Raw genomic sequence first — 24,612 nt, forward strand, 5'->3', positions numbered from 1 at the left:
TGTCCTCACCCCCACAAGCAGTTCTTAGTACCTGTGGAAGCAACTGGTTGAAACACCCCTCTCCTAAGTGTGATTAGTGGTCCTGGACTCTCTGCCTTTATTGGTATGTCATTTCCTGATTATTTTTCCCAGAATGGTAAAACCATTCCTGACCCGATAAGCAATTGGTGTCCATGTGTTTACATTTCAGTAATTTTTAAGAGAATTTTTTAAATATCTTTTAGTTTTTCGGTGGACACAACATCTTTGTTTGTATGTGGTGCTGAGGATTGAACCCGGGCCGCACGTGTGCCAGGCAAGCATGCTACCACAAAGTAAGGACAAAGTACCTTAGCTTAGAGCAGAGCCACATCCCCAGCCCTACATTTCAGTAATCTTAAGTGGAAATTCTGATTAGTAAAACAAAAAAGTAAGGCATGATTATCTATGAAAAATTATATTTTCCTAAAAGGCAAAAATTTCCCATATAATTTCTTGTAATCTGTTTTTGGGGGTGATTGTGCTGAGGATTGAACCCTTGGCTTATGCCAAGCAGATGTTCTACATTGAACTACATCCCATTTTATATGATTTTTTTTTTTTTTTTTCAGTACTGGGGCCTCATACATGCTAGGCAAGTGACCTATCACTGAGCTGCATCCCCAGCTTTCCCATATGTATTGTATAGGGACTATGATTTGATTCATGTTATTTTCAGGAATAATATTAGCTACTGCATTTTAGGTGCCTAACTGCATATAAGACTCATATACATACAAACATTTTCACTATAGTCTCATGAGGCAAGTACTCATTATTTGTATTTTTGTTTTATGTGCATTTCTTTATTGCAGATGATGTTGAGACTGGGCTGGAGTTGTGGCTCAGCAGTTCAGTGCTCACCTAGCACATGCAAGGCCTGGGTTAAATCCTCAGCACCACATAAAAATTAAAAAAAATAAAGGCATTGTTTAAAATAGAAGAAGAAATTGAGACTAAATAATTTAAGACCACAAACTGTAATACTAGGAACTCTAGAGGCTGAGGCAGGAAGATTGCAAGTTTAAGGCCAGTCTCTACAACTTAATGAGACCCTGTCTCAAAAATAAAAGGAACTGGGAATATAGCAGTAAAGTGCCCCTGGGTTTTGAACCCCAGTACAGCAAATTTAAAAAGCTAATGGTAAAATTGAATTTGAATCCAGACAATATGGTTCCAGAATCTGTACCCTTCATGCGTGGATTTTGCTATTACCAAATCCTCATCAAAGAACAGTGTGGGGAGCCAGGGTATAGCAGCTTAGTGGTAGAGGGCTTGCCTAGCATGTGCAAAGCTCTGAGTTTAATCCCAACAACAACAGAAAAACAGCATGTCAGCGTGTAGGGAGTTGGCTCTCACTGGTGCCCTTAGAATTTGCTCATTATGAGGTCAAGTAATAAAGCATAGAAATCTTTTGGCCTAACAATTGACTGGTTATCAATCATAGTCCCATACCTGGTTGACTTTATCAGGAGTATAAAGTGGGAGACATGGAATATTCTCTCCCCATTCAATTCAAGCAAATGTTAAGGAAATACCAGTCCCTTTAGACATATTTGAAGCTGTCAATTCTGAGTACCACACATATTCTAATGTGATACAATACCTGCTTTTAAGAGAAGGTAGAAAATGATTCTCTTTGTTCCCATCCCTACAGGCACTCTGTCTTAGTACATTCAGAAAAAGGAAGAAATACTGCAGCCTCCAGCTCTAAATCAGAAGGTCAAGTGGTGGGGGCTGGCCAACTTCATAGAATAATTAACTCCTACATGCCACCTGGGATGACATCATTTACTCAGTGCAATGTTACAGGAACTATGCTAAACCCTATACTCATTTAATTCTTATAATCTTTACATGAAATAGATACTATTATTTTTAATTTTACAGATGAATAAATAGAAGCATAGAAAAATTAAGGGATTGTTTAAGGTCACTAGCACAGGTTGGAGATTACCCAGGCAACCTGTACAGCCTTTGTCTTTAACTATTCACTAGGCTGCTGTAGACCCAGTTTAGGATAGCAGTGGGAATTAAAGCCCAACAAGGACAGAGGACTTGAGAGAAGGCAGAGTCCATAAATTGTGACTATAAGAGGAGGAAATCAACATTGCAAATGGAAGTACAGTAAGACACAGGTACTTTGGACCTTTGAGTCCCAATCAGTAGTTTGTAAGCCTCACTCAGGGCAGGATTTGTGTCATTTCGCACCTAGCATAAAGACATTGAATCAATGATGGCTAATATCTTGGTAGAAGAAGGCTCATTTGTTATCCCAGTCGTTCCCAGTGGCAGTGTTTTTTCTGTCTGGCAGGTGTTGGCAGTCACAGCAGCACATGGTTGGTGGGGAGAGGATATGCTGGAAGGGCTGTCAATATTAGTCTTGGAGTCCTATTTATTTGCAGAGGCTTCTTCAACCGTCCCCTAGCCTTGGTTACTAGTCCCCATTAAAGGACCTATGATGTTAGGCTTTCCATCCTAGTATCCAGACTTCATTTAATCAAAAAGGCGAATCTCTTACAGGTGAAATTGGACATTACTCCCAGCCTGTCAGCCTGACCCTGTTCCTACATTCCTTCAGGACATCATTGGATAAGCAGTAGGCACTCTCCTACTCTGAATTTGACCTGATGTGGTTGCTGGAGGAAGGGGATATCCCTTGACTAGTCCACATCTTTGTGAGTTTATGGGTCTTGGGCCTTTTTTTAGCATTCCAATCACCTGAAAATATTTCTTTTTGCTTTGTAAATTCCTTATGAAATTATTGTCAGAGTGGAGTGGAAAGTTGAGCCTAAGAGCAGCCCTGCTACAGGTTTTCTAACTGCGCTGGAGGCTTGGGAAAGTTCCACAGAGGCAGAAAAGCTGGGAGAAAACAGGGTCTGTACAATAGCGGGTAGCCAGATGTTCATTTTCGCAACTCTCCTGTAAAACTGGCAGGGCAGATATAGATTAAAAAGAAGCACAAACTCCATTTAAAGTGCATTACAGCTCAGGAACCAGCTCCCCCTGGGCAGGAGAAGGGAGGGAAGGGCACAGAGGCCACATCAGTCTCCTTCCTTATCTAGGGCCACATGTCTCTTTCCTAGCTTTGTGAAGGTTGATTTACACCCCTGGCCAGAATGACTCTCTTTCTGGGCTGATTACATCGGCAAATGCCCCCCAGAGGCCACAGCAGGATGGCTATGTTCAGAAGCAGCAGCCAATAAATCTCAGAGGTTTATACTGCACTTTGCAATAGCCTCCCTCCTGGCCTTCTGCCAGGTGGACTGTGGAAGTAAGGATAGGGCCCAGGTTGGAGTGTTAAGGGATGAACCTCCACACACTTTCTTTCATCATCCTCTTTTTTCTTCTGGGCACTGGTTAGCTCTTATTCTTCCATGTGGTTCTATCTTTACTCTGGGAGCTGGTGGGAATTAAGCCCAGGCCTTATCCTTTACCGGTAGATTCTGGATTCTGGGCACAGCTGAGTTTCTGTCTAGTTTAATCCTGGCAGTGGAGCTTCCTCTCTGAAACTCATCATCTGAAAATGATGGGGCTTCTGAATGGTCTCTCCCATCACCTTCTTCTGTGATCTTGTTTGGTCCAAGGAAATCTCTGCTATTTAGCTAAGATGGGTGGAGGAGCTGAATTTTGAAGCAGTTTAGTCAGGTAAAGCTCTTGGGAAATCGTCCCAGTTATGCTCCCAGCAAAGTCATTTACCTTTCTGGGGCCCATCTTTTAATGGACACCATAGAATCTTACTCTGGAAGATACTTGAGGGGGCAAATGAGACAACAGATGGGCACATTCTCAGAGAAAAAAATACTACAAACTCAGGTACCCTTGTTTGTTCAAATTTTGTTACAAGATTTCATCTGTGGCGATTGCTGATGTTCCTGAGGTGAAGAGGCGGGGTTGGGAAAGTGAGAAAGGATGCTTTTATGGGGGAAGAAATATTAACCTGGGAGAAGAGTCTCCAGCGGCAGCTTCCACAGTCTTGCTAAGCGAAGTTGTTAGCAGGTGGGCAGATTCGGGTGGAGCACCTTCTTGGGCACCCAAACCTCTCCCGCCTCTGTCTTCTCGGTCCAGAAGAAGAGGCGGAGTGGTGTGGACTCGCGCTTCGGAATTGGAGGGCGGAGCCCCGGACCCTGGAGGGGAGAGTGCTGGCGCCGCCCGTGAGGAGGGGCGGGAGGCAGCGATGGGAGGCGCCGGCGGAGGGAGTCCCGCTTTCTGAACTCAAGCTCTAGGAACCGGGAGACAGCGGTGCCCAGCGCAGGCAGAGCGCCCTTGGAGGCGGACACCTAGCACCCACACCCCGCCATGGTGCGCTCCGCCAGCCGGCGGCTGTCGCCGGTGGTCTTACTGCTGCTGATGATGTTGCTGCCCCTTGGAGCTGGTGAGTGTAGTCTGTGGGTAGGTGCAGCTGAAACCCGCCGGTGCTGCAGGGAGGGGCAGGTGTAGGTGAGCATGTAGGCGGGACAAAGTGGGTGCAGCTGCCTCCAGGTCCCGTGTCTGTGTCAGTTCTGGAGTCTGGGAAACTGGAGGAGGAAGACCAGAGGGTCCTGAAAACCATGCCTAATACGGTGTCTGAACTCATATAGATTGAGTGCCAGCATTGACTTGGATAAGCAAGCATCTCCTTGCTCCTTGTCTCCCCCTTCTCTCTTTTGTGACTCATCTACACAATTACAAAATAACCTGCCGCCATTCTACTATAAGACAGCATCTCTAGGAAGCAAGAAGAATATGATCATGGGCTGGACTGCCATTTCCTCTAAGCGGCCTTCAACTTCTCTTCACGCCCTTTGAGGTTGTAAACTGGCCAGAACTTGCTAACATCCTCATTTGGTTGTGTGTTGAGAATTTGAAAACTACCCGACTCCATCATACCATATACTTAATTATTATTATTACTGTTTTTTTTAAAACCAGAGATTGAACCTAGAGGATTTACCCACTAAGTCACACCCCAAGCACCGCCCCCTTTTTAATTTTTAAAAAATTTGAGACAAGGTCTGGCAAGTTGCTTAGAGCCTTGCTAAGTTCCTGAGACTGGCTTCAAACTTGAAGTCCTCCTGTCTCAGCCTCCAGAGTCTCTGGGATTATAGGCTTGGTCCATCAAGCCAAGTTAAATGTTCAATTTTTAAATTGGTGCAGAAGACGCCTTGTTGAGCCAGATGATCTTTTCCTACAAGCCACAGCCTGGCTTTAGCACCATGCCATTCCCCTGAAGAAGAGCAGTCTGGGCTCCAGCATGCCTAGAAAAATGCCCCATGGCCTTGGGAAATGGGATTAGGTACATGGACTGTCATTCTGGGGCTCCTACCAGAATCTGAGTGAAGAGAATCCCAAGGCAGAGGCCACACTCATTTCCCATCACCTTTCACATTGTGGGACTATAGAAATACAATCTTGGCTGTGAGACAGTTAAGGAAGGAAGGAGGGAAAAGACTGGTTTGTCAAGACTGGTTCAATCAGTGAATCTGGGGAGCAAGACATCACCAATTTGAATTAACTGCCTAGGAAATTTCACTAACCCTAAGTATGACTTTGTGTCAGGATCAGGGATAAACACTAAACGCCTTCCTCATTAACTAATTCAGGGAAGCAGTATAGCTGGCAGATCCATATTTTATAGTATTTGATAGCAGTGATTTCTGATTAAGTGGCTTTGTTGAAAATCCTTAACACAATCATCCAGGAGCTGCTATGTAGGGTCAAGCACTGCCCAGACCAATTGCTGGTTTTAACAATTAGGTAAAAAATACCACTGCTTGGGCCCCAGTAGAGCCAAGCATAAAGGAGACAACTAACACCCAGGAAAGTAGCATCATGTACTAAAAATCATTCTAAAATAGGTTGAAGCTAGGACTTCTTGGTTCTGACCTCAATCTGGTCTTAGCTTGCTATATCTCTTAATGCATCATACTTTTCTTGTTTATTCATCCATAAAATGGGTGCCCAAGCTATGGGCCTCTCTTCTTTTCTATGGAGAAAAACAAATGAGGATCTTGTGCATAGACTGATCTTCTTCATTTGCTACTACTCGTTCTCTAATGAACCAAGAAGAACTCAGGAGGTCAAGCTGCTGACTAAGTGAGAAATAGACATAGCAGTGGTAGCATAAAGGAGGAGGTAGTGAAGGTATGGTAGAGAATGTAGGGACTGTGACAAATTGAATAGCACATGACTTGCGAAAGGAGGCATTCATCACACAACTCCATTTGTTATATTGTGGGCATGTAGGCCCACAGTGTTTTATATTTGAAGAGAAATTGGGAGTCCATAGTTTTATGTGAAATCTTCTGGTTTTTAAATGTTGACCACTAGTCACAACTTTAAGAAGACCAAAACCCTGTCTCAAATTTAAAAATAGCTGAGGGAGGGGGTTGGAGCTATAGCTCAGTGGCAGAGCACTTGCCTTGCATGCGTGAGGCACTAGATTTGATCCTTAGCACCACATAAAAATAAACAAAATAAAGGCATTCTGACTATCCACAACTACAAAAAAAATTTTAAAAATATTTGGGGGGCTGAGTGCGGTGGTACATACCTGTAATTTCAGCAACCTATTTAATTTCTCAACCTATTTAAATTCATGTCCCCTTTTTGGTTAAGGTTTTAAAATCTCATACTTAAATTTCAACTTCCAGCCCTTTTAATTTTACTTTATGGTACCGGGATTGAACCTGGGGTACTTGATCACTGAGCCACATTCCAGCCCTTTTCTTTTGAGACAGGGTCTCACTAAGTTTCTTAGGGCCTTACTAAGTTACTGAGGCTGACTTCGGACTTGCAATTCTTCTGCCTCAGCCTTCTGAGCCACAGGGATTAGCGACATGAACCACAGTACATGGCCCTTTTATTTATTTATTTATTTTTGAGATGGGCTCAACACTAAGTTGCCAAGATTGACCTTGAGCTTGCAAGCCTTCCAGATCTCTGGGATCTCTGTTCTACCATGGCTAGCTAATATGTATATGTATGTATATATATATATATATATATATATATATATATATATATATATATATATATATTTTAAGAGAGAGAGAAGAGAAGAGGGGAGAGAGAGAGAGAGAGAGAAATTTTTAATATTTATTTTACAGTTTTCGGTGGACACAACATCTTTATTTTTTATTTTATGTGGTGCTGAGGATAGAACCCAGCACCCCACGCATGCCAGGTGAGCGTGTTACCGCTTGAGCCACATCCCCAGCCCTGGCTAATATTTTTTTGAAATTTGAAACTTTTTTTCATCTTGCACATATAAAATTACCAAATATGCTTTTTATATTCTCTCTCCCTCCCTTCTTGCTTCTCCTTTTTTTTTCTTTCCCCTCCCTCCCACTTAAAGTGATCCTCCTGTCCTCCTTCCTGTGTGGCTAGGACTATAGGCACATACTACTGCATTAGGCTTAAATATGCTTTTTTAAACTATGTAGTCCCTTTAGAAATTCTGATATATCCCTAAAAGAAAGCTATCATTTCTTTTTCATCCCTTTCATTAAAGGATAGAATCCAGTATCTCTCTCACTTTTATTTTCTGGGAAACAAACCTAGGGCTTCATGCATGCTAGGCAAGCACTATACCACTGAGCCACATCCCCAGCCTCAGTTCCCCAGTTTACTGTTAAAGAAACTAAAGTCCAGAAAGTGAATTGTCCCAGGCCAGGCTGAGACTAGAATGAGGCAAGTGAAAGAAATGTCAAGAAACTGAAAAACAAAAAATAGAAAGAATCTGATTAGTCAGGCGATGGTGGTACATATCTGTAATCCTGGTGGCTCAGGAGGCTGAGACAGGAGGATCACAGGTTTGAAGCCAGCCTCAAGAATTTAGCAAGGGGGCTGGGGATGTGGCTCAAGCGGTAGCGTGCTCTTCTGGCATGCGTGCGGCCCAGGTTCGAGCCTCAGCACCACATACAAAAACAAAGATGTTGTGTCTGCCGAAAACAAAAAATAAATATTTGGGGCTGGGGATGTGGCTCAAGCGGTAGCGTGCTCGCCTGGCATGCGTGCGGCCCAGGTTCGATCCTCAGCACCACATACAAACAAAGATGTTGTGTCCGCCGATAACTAAAAAAATAAATATTAAAAATTCTCTCTCTCTCTCTGTCTCTCCCTCTCTCACTCTCTTTAAAAAAAAAAAAAAAAAAGAATTTAGCAAGACTGTATGCAACCTAGTGAGAACCTGTATTAAAGTAAAATTAAAAATATTTGGGGATGTAGCTCAGAGATAGAACACTCCTGAGTTCAATCCCAGTGATGAAGAAAAGAAAGCATATTACTAAACAAAATGTACAAATGGATAATAAGAACATAAAAATATGCTCAATATCCTTAGTTATTAGGGAAATGCAAATAAAAAACACAGTGAGATAACACTTCATACCCACAAGGATGGCCATAATTTTAAAAAGTGGAAAATAATGAGAGTTGTCAAGTAAGTATAGAAGCTAGGCTCTTCATATATTGCTAGTGGGAATGTAAAATGTTTATGACTACTGGCAGATCCAGTCTGGCAGATCCCCAGAAAGTTAAACAGAAAATTACTGTATGACCCAGGAGCTCTACTCCTAGGTAGATATTCAAACAAATTGAAAACAGGTGTTCAAACAAATGCTTGTATATGAATGATACCAGTTACATATAACCAAAGAAGCAGTCACAATAAACAAAGGATGGAAACAAATGCCCATCAATTAATGAATGGACAAAAAAAATGTGGCATACCCATGCAATGAAATAGTCATCCATAAAATGATGAATGAATGAAGCATTGACACAAACTATGGATGGACCTCAGAAACAATATGCTAAACCGGGCACAGTGGTGTGCGCCTGTTACCCCAGTGGCTTGGGAGGCTGAGACAGGAAGATCATGAATTCAAAGCCAGCCTCAGCAATTTAGTCAGGCCCTAAACAACTCAATGAGACCCTGTCTCTAAATAAAATACAAAATAGGGTTAAGGATGTGACTTAGTGGTCCAGTGAATGCCTCTAAATTCAATCCCTGGAACACCCCCCCCCCAAAAAAAAACTAATATGCTAGGTGAGAAACGGCAGATATTAAAGATCAAATGTGTTAGCCAGGCACTGATGTGCACACCTATAACCCCAGCATTTGGAAGGCTGAGGAGGAAGGATCATAATTTTGAGACCAACTTTTAGCAATTTAGTAAGACTCTGTCTCAAAAGGGCTGGGGATACAGCTCAGTGGTAAAGCACCCTGGGTTCAATACCCAGTACCAGAAATAAAGATCAAGCCAGACACAGTGGCTCACACCTGTAATTGGAGGATGAGGCAGGAGGATCATGAGTTCAAAGCCAGCCTCAGCAAAAGCAAGGTGCTAAATAACTCAGTAAGACTCTCTCTAGATAAAATACAGAAAAGGGCTGGGGATATGGCTCAGTGGTTGAGTGCCTCTGAGTTCAATCCCTGATACCACCCCCACACAAAAAAAATAAAAGATAAAAGATCAAGCAAAATTGAGTAATACTCTTTCAATGAAATATATAGGATAGGGCTGGAGTTGTGGCTCAGTGGTAGAGCACTTGCCTAGCATATATGAGACCCTGGGATCAATCCTCAGCACTATATATAAATAAATTAATTAAATAAAAGATCCATTTACAGCTAAAAAATATTTTTGAAAAAAGAAATATATAGGATAGGTAAATCCATAGAGACAGAAAGGAGACTACTGGTTCCCAGAGGCTGCTGGAGAGAAGAGTGAATAACGAGTGCTTGTTTAATGGGTATGTGTTTCCTTTTGGGATGAATGAAAATATATTGGAATTAGAAGTGATAGTTCAACAACATTGTGAATATTCTAAATGCCACTTAGTTGTGTACTTTAAGAAACTTAATTTTGTGTGAATTTTACCTCAATAAAAAGCTTTCCAATTAAAAATTTTTATTAAAAAAGATATGAAGGGGCTGGGGTTGTGGCTCAGAGGTAGAGTGCGTGCCTAGCATGTGTGAGGCACTGGGTTCGATCCTCAGCATCACATAAAGTAAAATAAAGACACTGTGTCCACCTACAACTAAAAAATAAATATAAAAAATAATGATATTAAGATTGTGTGAAGGAATGAGTTTGGAAGATAAAATCAGTGAGACCAGTAAGGAGGTCTGGCTAAAGAGACAGACATGAAAAAAAGTAAAAAAGAAATATCACCATACTTTTCAAAGACTCAAGAGTATGGAGAGCTTTTAAGCATGAATCAGTAGATTGACGGGCAGGCGATAGCAAAACTGAACAGAACAGGCAGGGGCAAACCAAACCTAAATAAAAAACTAGACAGATTCCACATATGTTGGGGAGTTAATGAGACTTTTTAAAATTGAATTTAGGATGTAAAGAAGGTTCTGTGGGACTTCTTTCTCTCCACATCATTCCTAAAGTCAATTTGTGCTACCCTAAGATTTTCTCAAGGTTTCATCAGGAATCTCCCCAATCCTACCTCACAACTGGCTTAATACTCCCAGACAGGTACTCTGATCATATGTGACCCTCACCTGATCTCTCCACAGGAGACTCCCTTCCCACAGAGAGCCGGTTCAGGAACAGTTGTATCCAGGCCAGGAGGAAGTGCCAGGCTGATCCCACTTGCAAGGCTGCCTACCACCACCTGGGTTCTTGCACCTCTAGTCTAAGTACCCCATTACCCTTAGAGGGGTCTTCTTTCCCTGCAGACTGCCTAGAGGCAGCAGAGAAACTCAGGAACAGCTCTCTGATGGGCTGTACATGCCACCGACGCATGAAGAATCAAGCTACCTGCCTGGACATCTATTGGACCATTCATCCTGCCCGCAGCATTGGTGAGACCTCCATCCTAGAGTGGACTAAGCTGAGGAGGATGGCTCTTGGAATTTCTTTTCTTCTTCTTCTTCTTCTTCTTCTTCTTTTTTTTAATATTGATGTGGGGTTGGGGTTGTGGCTCAGCAGTAGAGTGCTCACGTAGAACGTGCAAGGCCCTGGGTTCGATCCTCAACACCATAAATAAATAAAGATAAATAAATGGCTACAACTAAAAAATAAAAATATATATATATATTTGATGTATATACCTAAGCTTGAGCATTGCATTTTTTTTTTTTTTTAATGTGGTGCTAGGGATTGAACCTAGGACCTTGTGCATGCAAGGCAAACATTCTACCAGCTGAGCTATATCCCCAGCCATCTGTTTTGTTTACTACTGGGTATTGAGCCCAGAGGCACTCTACTACCTAGCGATATCCCCAGCCCTTTTTACTTTGAAACAGTCTTACTAAATTGCCCAGGCTGAGGCAGGATCGACCTGCCTCAGCTTCCTGGGATTACAGGTGTGCCCCACTTTGGGAGTTGTTTTTCAGTTCTGCAGGATATGGGCCACATGGTAGATTCTGATGGGGATGACAATGAACCTCTGCATTTGGCACCAGTAAGAGATGGAGGGAAAAATTTGCAGTGTCCCTTTGGGCCCTCAAAACACTGCCCTCACTTTTTCCTCTTTTTTTACCTGTGATTTCCTCTTGACAGAGTTCTAAACCAGGCACAGGCTCAACCTGGGGAGTTCCTAGAGCAGAAAGATACAGAGAGGAGTAGAGAAAAGCAGTTTTAACTCCAAATATCATGTAATCCACAAGTTCAGAGACTAAGTGGTATCATCTCATGCCAGCCTTTAGCAGAAATGATATGATTAACAGAACTGGAGATGGATGATAAAAGTCACAAAAAAAGCCAAAGAGAAGTGCTACCTTTGACTCCTTCTATAGGCCTTTTTCTTTATTAATCAGCTTTTATTGGACTATCTTGCAAAACAAAGATTTAGTTCTTGCTCATGTTCTGAGCTGACTGTTTTCATGTGTCTTTGTCATGCTGGGATCCAGGCTAAAGGCACAGCCTTTTGTGGGATGTTCCCTTCTCATGGTGAAGGAAATGAGCATTGGTAAACCATACAATGCTTTTAAAGCCTCTGTTCAAGCCAGGCATGGTGGCACACACCTATGATACCAGCTACTTAGGAGGCTAAGGCATGAGCATCACAAGTTTGAGCCTTGCAACTTAGTGATCACCTGTCTCAAATATAAAAAGGGCTGGGATTGTTGCCCAATGGTAGAGCACTCTGTGTTCAATCCCCAGTACCAAAACAACAACAACAGAACCCTGCTCAAATGTTACAAATTCCAAAGAGAAAATAATCTGACCAAGCCTCACATTACTAGATTAGGGAAGTATACTTCTCCCATAGGGAGACATAAAAAATAACATGGCAAAACTGGACCTGGTGGCACATACCTATAATCCCAGCAACTCAGGAAACCAAGGCAGGAAGATTGCAAGTTTGAACCAGTCTTAGCAACTTAGTGAGACCCTGTCTCAAAAAGGCCTGGAGATATAGCTCAATGGTAAAGCATTCCTGGGGTTCAATTCCCAGTAGCAAAAAAATTAAAAAGTAATAAATAAATCACATGACAATAAGTGAAGACATTTAATCTTATAAGAAGGGCAAAGAATAATTGGAAACAATAATACAATTTACCACAGTTTACAGCTTGATAAAAATATTAATTTTCCCTCCTTCCACAAGTAATATATACTCACCTAATTTTCCAAGGAAGATGTCTTAAAAATTCTATCAGAACATGACATCAAGCTCCAAGTCTAGGATCTTAGGATCTCATGATAGTTTCTATATTGGTTTTTGTTTGTTTGGTTGTAGTTTGAGATAGGGTCTCCCTAAGTTGCTGAGACTGGCCTCAAACTTATGATCCTCCTGCCTCAGCCTCTAGAGTTGTTGGGATTACAGGCATGTGCCACCATGCCTAACCCTAGTTTATATTTTTTTTTAATATTTATTTTTTAGTTGGAGGTGGACACAATATCTTTATTTCATTTTTATGTGGTGTTGAGGATTGAACCCAGTGCCTCACGCGTGCTAGGCGAGCACTCTATCATTGAGCCACAACTCCAGACCCCCTAGTTTATCTTTATGAACTAAAAAGGTCATTTGCCTCCCATACATACTCAGTGTACAATAATAGAACAGGCTCAGGATAACTACAACAAACACTTTCAGAATGGGAAGGAATGGGAGGCACACAGCAGACATTGATTCGAAGAATTCTAAAATTTTGCTAGGCAGATTTTGCAAGGGTCCTCTTCTCTGGGGATCAAACCCAGGGTCTCACACATGCCAGGCAAGTAATCATCCACTGACCACATTCCCAGCCCAGGCTTATTCTATAAAAGACCTCCCCCCTCACCCCCTTTTTTTTTTTCCTCTGTGGGAGTAGCTGCCCTATCCATTGTTCTTCAAGGTTCTTGGCTCAACCCTCTGGGAGATCCTGGCTTTTCCATTATTGTCTTTACCACATTTGAAAAGGGCATTGGAGACTACAACCTCTGGGACTGGAGAAGCATTCTTATCTATTTCCTGTCTGAGGAATGTTGGGGCATTTTAAGTCTCAAATAGTCACAGTCTCTTTTAATCCAGGCTGTTAGCTGTTAGAAGTACAAGTCTCTCAAAAAGTAATTGCTTTTTATATCTTTGATTCCTTCATCTCATGTGCCAGTAGCCTTTCCCACAAGACATGCACCTCTTTCTAAACCTAATTTGAAGTTTCCTGTCCCTATCAGACCTCTATGGGAGAGTCACTACTTTAGTTTTCTTTCCCTGACTACATTTGTCCAACTGGCAGATCTATTTGGTACCATCTTAATCAATTGAGAAATCTTCATAAACTCTAGAATAGCCACATACTTAATTTGGACTTTCTCCCAAGCCTGATGGTTATCAACTTTATCACTCAAAGCATTTTCAATTTTATCTTTTACCATTTGAATATGAGATATAGTTGCTGCATCTCTTAATCCTTCAAGTCTTGGAATTTCTGGATTCTTTTGTCCATATCCTCCCTACTTGCAAACCAGCCAATTCTTTTAATTTTTATTTTGTTAAGACACTTTTTCACTACATCCAGGCAGGTCTTGAACTCCTGGACTCAAGGAATCCTCCTGCCTCAGCCTCTCCACCATGCCTATCTGGTAAACTGGCCAATTCTTTTCTGAGTTTCTGTTTTTCTCTTAATACTTTGCCAAATGAAGCCAGTAGCAATCAAGACATACTAGTAACCTTCTGCTTCTCGGCTTCTTCCCCTTAAAACACAAGTTCGTTCAGCATAAACTCATCTTCCTTCAAATTATTGGGGGAAATAATTTACCAAATGCTTTGTTACTGCATAATGAAGATTACCGTTTTTTTCCAGCCCCCAGAAAGCTTCTTCTCTATCCACTGCCCAGTCCCAAAGAATTTCTACATATGGGGTTGGGGATGTGGCTCAAGCGGTGGCACACTCGCCTGGCATGCGTGTGGCCCGGGTTCGATCCTCAGCACCACATACAAAGATGTTGTGTCCGCAGAAAACTAAAAAAATAAATATTAAAAAAAAACTCTCTCTCTCTCTCTCTGTCTCTCTCTCTCTCTGTCTCTCTATTTATTAAAAAAAAAAAAAAAAGAATTTCTACATATTTGGATTTTTGTTTCTAGAGCAATCTACCTCTAGGTAAAAATTGCATTTTTTCTTCCCCTTACCCCAATTGTTTTTGTTTTGTTTTTGTGGTACTGGGAATCAAACTCAGGGCCTCAAGAGTACTAAGCAGCATTCGACCACTGAGCAACACCTCCCAGTGCCCTAATTGCATTGCTTTTGTGTGTTGGGGGTACTGGGGATTGAACCCCAGGGGCACTTTACCGCTGAGCTACACCCCAGCTCTTATTTTTTATTTTGAGTGGTTTCTCACTCAGTCTTTCTGAGTTAGTGAGGCTAAACTCAAATTTGCAATCCTCTTCCCTCAGCCTCCCAAATTGTTGGGATTATAGGTGCGTGTGTCACTATACCCAGCCTCCAGTTGCTTTTTTGTTTTTGGTACTAGGGATTGAACCCAGGGACATTTTACCACTAAGCTACATATCCAATCTTTTTTACTTTTTATTTTTGACTGAGTTTCGCTAAATTGCTGAGATTGGCCCAGAACTTGCAATCCTCCTGCCTTAGCCTCCCAAATTGCTGGGATTATAGGTGTATGCTGCCACACCCTGCTCCTTGATTGCATTTCTTTTTTTTTTAATATTTATTATTTTTTATTTGTAGTTGGACACATTATCTTTATTTCATTCTTATGTGGTGCTGAGGATCAAACCCAGGGCCTCACACATGCTAGGCGAGCGCTCTACCGCTGAGCCCCAGCCCTAGCCCCAGCCCCTCCTTGATTGCATTTCTAATAAGAATTTGCTAGGTTAAACTTTAGTTACAACCAGCCCACCCCATCCCCATCTCTTTTTTAACAATAAACATTTATTTCTTGCTCATTTTATATATGTGCTGAAGACTTCTATCTATTGTTTTCATTCAAAGTAAGAGAGGAAAAAGTAATAACAATATAATGGTTCTTTTTTTTTTTTTTTTGGGTATTGGGGACTGAACCACTGAGCCACATCCCCCACCTTTTCAGTTTTATTTTGGACAGGGCCTCACGAAGTTGCTTAAGCCTTTATGAAATTGCTGAGACTGGCCTTGAATTTGCAATCCTGCCTCAGCTTCTCAAGCTGCTGAGATTATAGGCATGTGCTACCATACCTGGCAATGTGATGGTTCTTAAAGCTTCGGCTCAGCCTGGGCACAGTGGTGCATGCCTACTTGGGAGGATGAGGCAGGAGAATTCCAAGATCAAAGCAGCAACTTAGATCCTAAGCAGCTTAGTGAGACCCTATCTCAAAATAAATTAGAAAAAGGACTGGAGATGTGGCTCAGAGGGTAAGGGTTCCTGGGTTTAACCCCAGTAGCAAAAAAAAAAAAGCTCTGCTTAGATGTGATTTACATCACTTCAATTTATAGTCCACCATCCAGAGCAAATCACGGGGCCAAGCCTGACTGACATTGAAGTATGCTCCACAGAGGCTGTGAAAAGTCACATGGCAACAGATAGGGAGGTATAATCCTCCCATAGTGTGGGGGACAAATAATTGAACGATAAAACAGTTTTACCACACCACTTGTTCTCTGTTTCCTACTCCTAATTTCTTCTGTTTTTTAACTTCCCCAGAGACTTCTTCCAGGATTCTCTTGTTTCTCTGTTTTCTTTCCTCTTTGGAGCTCTCAGGTCTTCTGATATATCTAGCCCATCCTCTCTTGTTTGCCTGAGAACATCCATATACCTGCCCACCTGAAGATGCATTTACAAAGGCTTCTTGGATGTCATTCCTGCAAGCTTATCTTTCTCATATCTCTCTTCCAACAAGATTTATTAACCAATATTTATTGAGCCCCTCCCAAGCATAGTGGCAATACACTGAATTGATAAGACTTAGTAAGTCCCCTTAAGGAGTCTGCAGTCCCTTGTGGGTGTCTGAGAAAGATGCATATACTTTGAGATCATTTTCTCTCTTTTTTTTTTTTTTCTAGGTTTTTCTTGGTTAGTGCCTGGCCTCACTTCCGTTTCTCAAAAATGCTATACATCTCCATAGCCAAGCATTCAGGCCTGTAGCAGAGTACCCCATTGTCCCTTCTATAATAGCAAGATAAAACAAGGCAGAGTTCCCTTGCCTGATTCCAAACACACAATATGTCTGAGAGCTAGGATCCAGAAACTCTGAAATTGCTGTTGTTGGAGTATCCAGTTGGGATCCAGGTCCTTGGTGTCCCAAACAGAGAATTGAGGAAGACATACAGAAGCAGCTGGGCATGCTGGCACAAGCCTGTAATCCCATTGGCTCTGGAGGCTGAGGCAGGATGATAGCAAGTTCAAAGCCAGCCTCAGCAATTTAGCAAGGCCCTAAGCAATTCAGTGAGACCCTGCCTCTAAATAAAATACAAAAAAGTGCTGGGGATATGGCTCAGTGGTTGAGTGACTCTGGGTCTTTGGTACCAAAAAAAGAAAAAGAAAAAAGAAAGACAGACACAGAAATAGCAGGAAAATAATAGATTTATTACAGGTGAAGATAGCACTCCGTAAGGTAGAGAAGAGTGGGCTGACGGAGAGAGGCTCAGGTCCCAATGTCTGGAAATCAGCTGCTGGGCTATGAGTCATTCTCTTTCCTATACAGACCAAATTGAAGACCTTACCCTGTTTGCTCCTATTGGTTACCTCATGATACCTGATTAGAATATTCTCTAATCTCCCCCCACAGCATTGTTTACTTGAGAAACCTAATTAGAATACTGCCTACTTTACCACCATTGGTCCTTTTAAAATATTGAACCTGTGTCAGGAGTTGTCATGGTGATAAGTCCTCAGTGTCAGGAGTTGTCATAGTAATGGGACTTATTGTAAACAGAAACATGACTTATCTCCCTGTCTTGTCCAGTGGCATCTTTTTTTAAAAAAAATATTTTTTTAGTTGTAGATGGGCACAACACCTTTATTTTGTTTATTTAGTTTGTGTGGTGCTGGGGATCAAACCCAGTGCTTCATGCATGCTAGATAAGCTCTTTACCACTGAGCCACAACCCCAGCCCCCAGTGGCATCTTTCTTATACCCTGTCTCCACCATCTTGATGTCCCTGAACTCCTATTTACCAGAATCAGATAGTTCAGAGTTCATATCTCGGCAAATAACAATTAAACCTCTCTCCTCCTCAATTTCTTTTTGCCTACCCAAAGGCTTCTATTCTTATCAGTTTATTTGGGCCAAATCCATATCTTTTTTTTTTTTTTTTTTTTTTTTGGTACCAGGAATTTAACTCAGGAGCACTCGACCACTGAGCGCCCAGCCTTATTTTGTATTTTATTTAGAGACAGGGACTCACGGAATTGCTTTAGTGCCTCACCATTGCTAAGGCTGGCTTTGAACTCGCTATTCTCCTGTCCCAGCCTCCCAAGCCGCTGAGATTACAGGTGTGCCCCACCATGTCCAGCACAACCCATATCTTTCTGGCTCTGCATTTTCCTTATCTTTGCATACCTTGCAACTAGTTAAAGGTTGTGCCTTTTCCTTTGCTGCATAGAGTTTGAGCTCTGACCCAGCAGCCTGAGCCCCTCCTGCTCCCACCCCTCCCAGGTCCTTAGCATTCTGGTGCTCCCTACCTTGTTTTTAGGTGATTATGAACTGGATGTCTCCCCCTACGAAGACCCAGTGACTAGAAAACCCTGGAAAATGAATCTCAGCAAGCTGGACATACTCAAACCAGGTGTGGAAGGCAAGCCTAGGATGGGAAACTGGAAAGTGGGAGGCTGAGCTGGGCCGAGGGAAGGGTGTCTGGGGGAAGCACAAACTTAGGGGCTTACAGAGTAAGTTTCTAGCCTGCCAGGTGACTGAATAAACACTGAGTCTGAGTTGTGTTGCATGGTCTGCTTTCAGGGGAATCATCAAAAAAATAACAATTATTAGGCAGGCATTCAGAGAAAACCCATTAGGTCCCCCTGGTCCCTATAAAGAGGATGGTGGGAGTGGCAGTAGTTACAGAAAGAAAAGTACAGAAATGGGATATTTAGACACAGCAAGGAAAGTAGCCTTTTTGTCCATAAAGACTAGAAAATTGTTTTCAACCATTCTAATGGGATGGGCGAGGTGTTGGGCAGAGAAAATAATGAGGTTTTGACTCCCCACAGGGGTGACTTAGGGTGGAGAACCATCAGCCTGGCAAGGACTACAATGCATGTTTTTTCAGGAGTGTAAGGTCGAGAGTTAATTGAAAAAGAACACACATATATGCACTATTTTTTGAGGAGAAGAAAGCTTTGTTGTATGGTCAATTCTGTAAAAATTAGAATTTTGAAGCGAGCTTTGTTGTATAGCTAGTTTTATGTATTAGAATTTCAAGGGAAAACTAGAGATTTATACATGGCAAACCCTTAGTTACAAGGAATCAGTGAATGACCTGTTTAAGTTATTTAGTTGTTCTGGGGCTGAAATATTCTTTTTATAGAAAAATCATCAGGCAGCTAGTGATGGAGCTTAGCAGTAAGGTACATGCTTAGCATGCATGAAGCCCTAGGTTCCCTGGATTGGATTTCCAGCAACCTACACTGAGTCCTGAAAAAAAGAAAGGAAAAAGAAGGAAATATTGCCATACTTTTCCAAGACTTGGAAAAGAACTTTTATGCATGAATCATTAGATGAATGAAGGGTAGGTAATAGTAAAACTGAATAAAAAGGTACAAACCAAACCTAAATAGAATTTAGTTGCATTTGTTTCCAGCAGTTCAAAAACTGCTATGGAATGTTGCAAGACCTCTAGGTTGTGATTTTCACCGTCGGATTATACTGCACAGCATTGAAGGAAGTATTTTGGTTATTTGAACTTTGTGGGTGCTTTGTTCTAGATAAGTGGTTATTAGATATATATATATAGATGATGATGATGATGATGATGATGGATGATGTTTACCTAGTCAAGATAAGGAACAGAGTAGAAAAGGCTTCACGGTACCAGATACAGTTTGTGGGGAGAGAGAAAACCTTGAATTAGCAGTAGCTTTATTCAGGACTTATTCAAGTCCTCCCTTTCCTCCTACTCCCATTTCTTCCTTGTTAAATTGGGTTTGCTGGGGTTCCTTAGGGATACTGAACTACAGGTGATGCAGAAAGGATGTGGTCTAGTGATTTAGTGCCCTTCTTCCCCACAGACTCCGATCTCTGCCTCAAGTTTGCTATGCTGTGTACTCTTAATGAGAAGTGTGACCGGCTACGCAAGGGTTACGGGGAGGCCTGTTCAGGACACCGCTGCCAGCGCCAAGTCTGCCTTGGACAGCTGCGCTCCTTCTTTGAGAGGGCCTCTGAGCCTCATGCGCAGGGCCTGCTGCTGTGCCCCTGCTTGCCCACTGACCGCAGCTGTGGGGAGCGTAGGCGCAACACTATTGCTCCCAGCTGTGCACTGCCAACTGAGGCCCCCAACTGTCTGGATTTGCAGCGCCTCTGTTTCACGGATCCACTGTGCAGGTAGGTGCAGGGTCTGGGCTGCAGGATGGGCGTGGGTGTGACATGATCCACTCCTTCTGGCCACCTTCCTGCACCGGTTGGGTCTAACTGCCCTCAGGGAACAGTGGACCCACAAGGTGCTTCGCCTTGGATATTTTATGAAACTCATATTAAAAGGATTATAGCTTTTGACCTGGTGCGGTGGTCACACCTGTAGTCCCAGCTCTCAGAGGCTGAAGAGGGAAGACTCCTTGCGTCTGAGTTCTAGACCAACCTGGGAAACATAACAAAACCTCCTTTATGTAATAACTTCAGAAAACAGAAACATGTATAAAAAATACCACTTAGGGGCACAGTGGCACAGGCCTATATAAAAAAATACCACTCAAAATTCCCTCACCTAAAGATAATCTACCATAATTTGGTAAGCATTTGCTTCCAGTTATTTTTCTGGAAAAATGAAATGAAGACCCAGTGACTAGAAAATCCTGGAAAATGAATCTCAGCAAGCTGGACATGCTCAAACCAGATGTGAAGGGCAAGCCATCACTTTTAGTTCTCTACAAAAACTGGAATGATAATACAGACCTCTAGTCATGATTATATTACTTATGTAGAGTACTTAGCCTACTGGGGCAGAGTTAAGTCCTCAATAAATGGTAATGCTAATTTTGTCATTTATTGTTCTTTAAGAACTCCATGTATTTATGTAGGGAGGTTTGCATTTCATTGCTGGGGTTTGAACCCAGAGCCTCACAAATACTAGGCACTGAAAATCTGAAATTCCAATCTGGTTTTCCTGTGTCTTCTCAGTACAAAACAACAAATTGAACTTATCATCTGTTCAAGTAACATTTTTTGACAATAAATGTCATACCAACCATGGTATACAACTTAGATCTATTGCTTACTTTTTTGTGACAGGTGATGCAGTAAGGAAAGTAGCTTTACCTCTTTGATTAATACTTTCCTTATCTGCAAAGTCAGGGCTCTCTATAATCAGAATATTAGCATTTACTAAGTACTTCCTATGAGCCAGATATTGATTTAAGTACTTAACATGTATTAACTCATAAGCCTCATAAGAACTCTATAAGATAGATGCTCTTGTTTTAATCATCCCCCAGTTTACAAATGAAAAAACCATAGCAAAGAATAGTTAAATAACCACTAATAGGTACACAGGGAACACAGCTAGTAGGTTAGGTTTGTTAAGTTTGGGGTAAACAGGTCTGACTTAGAGTTTATGCTTTTAACTATTCTGCTGTACTGCCTATTACTACACTAGTAGCTAATACTATTATATAACAGGTACTAGGTTAGATGGCTAAGATATTGTCTCTATCTTCAAGGAGTTCATAGTAGAGTGGAGGTGACAGAGAAGTAAACCATTGACCCAACACAGAAATGTATTGAAAACTTCAGAAAAACATATAGAAAGAAAAACACCCATAATTACATCACCCAAACAGAACTAGCCTTACGTATTGTGGGATGAATTTTAATAATAATATCTGGTTGGGTACTGTGGTGCACACCTGTAGTCCCACCTACTTGGGAAATTGAGACAGAAGGATCAAAAGTTCCAGACCAACCTGCATAACATATCAAGACCCTGTCTCAATATAAAATTTAAAAATTTTAGTGTACTTCAGTGCCTAAAATGTGCGAGTCCCTGGGTTCTATCCCCAGAACCACAAATGATAGTAATAATAACATCTAATATTTATTTATTTATTTGGCAGTACTAGGGATTGAACCCAGGGCTGCTCTGCCACTGAGCTACATCCTCAGCCCTTTTTATTTTTTATTTAGAGGCAGGGTATTGCTAAATTGCCAAGGTTAGCCTTGAATTTGTGATCCTCCTGCCTCAGCCTCCTGAGACACTGGGATTATGGGCACATGCCACCACACCCAGCTCATATCTAACATTTATTAAACAGTATGTGCCAGGCACTATGCTGGATATGATACATGCATTCTCTTATTTCATCTATGAAAATCTGCCAGGTTGTACTTTTATCCTATTTTACAGTCTAGGAAACTGGGGTGAAAGAAGCTGTCTAAGATCTCATAATTAGAGATTATGAAGCCTAAATTCAGAGTGATATGCTGAAGGCCCTGGGTTAAAAGTGACAGGGGCAGGCTCCACTGAGGAGAAGTTGGAGTGGACCAAGCACTGAAAGCAGAAGAGGAATTGGGGTGACAATGAGCTTGCCAGGCTAAAGAGCAGCAAGGATAAAGGCTGCAGGCCAGATCTTCATTGGGGACTCTTGAAATTTCCCTTCTTGAGCCAGGCATGGTAGCTTATGTCTCTAATCCTAGCTACTTTGGAAGCTGAGGCTGGAGGATCACAAGTCTTCAAAATTGTGATTTTTTAGACCCTGTCTCAAAATTAAGATAAATAAATAAAAAGGACTAGGGGTATAGCCCAGTGGTAGAGTACCCCCTTCAGAACTGCCAAAAAAAAAAAATTTTTTTTTTCTTTCTTCCAGATCACGCCTGGTAGATTTCCAGACCCACTGCCATCCTATGGACATCCTGGGGACTTGTGCAACAGAACAGTCCAGATGTCTGCGAGCATACCTGGGGCTGATTGGTGAGGCTGGGGCATATGTAGAGAACCCACAGGATGGGCTCACCCTAAAGGTGAGAATACTCTGAAGAACCAGATGGTGTGGTCCTGAGATGGGTGGAAGAGGTTTGGAGCTAAAGGAGGGTTAGCCTGGGCCCTGAGAACTGCTTCCCCTTTTCATCCCACAGGAACTGCCATGACCCCCAACTTCATCAGCAACATCAACACGAGTGTTGCCCTAAGCTGCACCTGCCGAGGCAGTGGCAACCTGCAGGAGGAGTGTGAAGGGCTGGAGAGGTCCTTCTCCCACAACCCCTGCCTCAGTGAGTGTACTCTTGCTCCCAGCCCCTGGGTTGGATTAGCTAAAGCCGAGGTGATAGGAGGGGGTCAACTGTGTCCCAGATTGGTTTCATCCATCTCCTCAGAGCAGCCCAATTCTGTTTTAACTTCCATATCCCCAGCCCCAGCCTTTCTTCCTTCTGCCCCTCTCTGAGTAACCCCCAACACTGCCTGTTCAACCTGTCTGGGCTCCTGAGACATCTCCAGCTTGAGGAACAAGCAAGCAGAAGGAGATATTCCTACCCATCTGTTCCCCTAGATCCGAGGGTCCCCATGGCATTCCCTTTCCTGCCTTGGGAGTCTAGGAATCTGCTTCCACCATGTTTTTCCAATCTTCCTTCTTTCCTCTGCTCAGTGGAGGCCATTGCAGCTAAGATGCGTTATCACAGCCAGCTTTTCTCCCAGGACTGGGAAGACCCCACCTTTTCTGTGATGGAGCACCAGGTAGGGCCTCCTCTGCTATACCCCTTAAACGTTTACTGACCAGCTGGGGAAAACTCAAACTAAGCAAACAAAGGGATGGGGCATAAACCCCATCTATAGACCTCTAATGGACACCTCAGGGGTGGTGGGCAGTCTTAACTGAGGCTGAGGTAGTGAAGAGAGGTAAAGATAGCTCCCTAAAAGAACTCTATTCCATTTCTTTCACAGAAAAACTCTGCTCTGAGGCCACAGCCCTGGATGCCCTTTCTTTTTTCCTGTACATTTACCTTGATTCTAATTTGGAGCCTCTGGTAGCTGAATTTTACCCAGAGGCCTTCTTCCTCACTACCACACCCAGCCTGAATGCAACCTGTGAAGGGTGAAAAAGAACAGCATCCAGAGGAGGTGCAGTGCACAACATGGCAGCCCCAACCCTACCTGAACTTGCAGTTGGCTCCAGATGAGGCCATAGTAGATGCTACGGGCTATGATCTCCAGATCTTAACTAGCTAACCTCATTCCTCCACCACTTTTATCCTTATTTCTGACTCAGGCTGCCCTCCTTAGGATTTAATGGCTATCATTTAGTCGTGTCTTCTGGTGGTGACCAGCTCCACTAGGCTCTCTCCTTCCTTTCTCCCATCCACCCATAATCATCCAGAGTCTAACAAATCAGTCATTCCTTATTGCATTCTTCAGGTAGGCAGGGCTGAAAGTTCTGAGGCAGCCTAGAAAGACATTTTTCTTGTGAAGAAGGCTGGAGCAATACTCCTGACCCCTTGTTCCATCCTTTGAATGGAGGATGGAAACCTTCTGCCTGCCCTGCTCTGCCCTGGGATCCTGGAGAACATTTGGAAATCAGGAGCTGAAGCCTTTGGTCCTTGCTTTATTCCTACTGCTGTTCTAAAGCCCCCTGACCTCTTGGATCATGATTAAACATTTTGACCCAAGACTTTGCTCTTTTCCCATTTTATCAAATTTTGAATTTTTCCATAATTTGGGATGTTATAGATACAAGCATAAAGGACAGATGGTGAAGAGACACAACTGCTATATGAATTCAGGCAAGGCTCTCAGCCCCTGTGTTCTTTTCAAATATTTATTTATTTTTTTAGTTTTTGGCGGACACAACATCTTTGCTTGTATGTGGTGCTGAGGATCGAACCCGGGCTGCAGGCATGCCAGGCAAGCGCGCTACCGCTTGAGCCACAGCCCCTCAGCCCCTGTGTTCTTGACATGAATTGGAATGAAAAATAGCTTAGAGGGGGCTATAGACCTGTATCCATCCCAATTTTAACCATTTCTGGGATTCTATATGTGATTGCCACAGCACCTGAGATGGGGGCCCTTAGTCACCAGAGCATTTATTAAGC

The 24,612-nt window shown here is 42.5% G+C and overlaps 1 protein-coding gene across 2 annotated transcripts; it reads left to right on the top strand.

Annotated features, from left to right (window-relative positions):
* The first annotated feature begins 4,243 nt into the window (after positions 1 to 4,243).
* Positions 4,244 to 24,163, top strand: Gfra3 (GDNF family receptor alpha 3). Of its 2 annotated transcripts, none has more exons than XM_076855997.1 (8): positions 4,244 to 4,393; positions 10,535 to 10,822; positions 18,080 to 18,172; positions 19,611 to 19,923; positions 22,398 to 22,501; positions 22,666 to 22,800; positions 23,172 to 23,260; positions 23,468 to 24,163. In XM_076855997.1, the coding sequence occupies exons 1-8, from the start codon at positions 4,318 to 4,320 to the stop codon at positions 23,552 to 23,554; spliced, it is 1,185 nt and encodes a 394-aa protein (XP_076712112.1). In that variant the 5' UTR covers positions 4,244 to 4,317; the 3' UTR covers positions 23,555 to 24,163. The 2 variants fall into 2 exon arrangements, with proteins under 2 accessions (XP_076712112.1, XP_076712113.1); XM_076855998.1 differs by having other exon boundaries at positions 10,697 to 10,822.
* Positions 24,164 to 24,612: the final 449 nt, after the last annotated feature.

Source organism: Callospermophilus lateralis, chromosome 5 (assembly GCF_048772815.1).
Source record: "Callospermophilus lateralis isolate mCalLat2 chromosome 5, mCalLat2.hap1, whole genome shotgun sequence".
Taxonomy (NCBI): Eukaryota; Metazoa; Chordata; class Mammalia; order Rodentia; family Sciuridae; genus Callospermophilus; species Callospermophilus lateralis.

What these genes read in the sequence shown, in the direction of transcription:
- Gfra3 (XM_076855997.1), top strand. Translation starts at nt 4,318, where the DNA reads ATGGTGCGCTCCGCCAGCCGGCGGCTGTCGCCGGTGGTCTTACTGCTG. An exon ending in TCATCCTGCCCGCAGCATTG is followed by an intron (nt 10,823 to 18,079) that starts GTGAGACCTCCA and finishes CCTTGTTTTTAG; the next exon opens with GTGATTATGAACTGGATGTC. An exon ending in CTCCCACAACCCCTGCCTCA is followed by an intron (nt 22,801 to 23,171) that starts GTGAGTGTACTC and finishes TCCTCTGCTCAG; the next exon opens with TGGAGGCCATTGCAGCTAAG.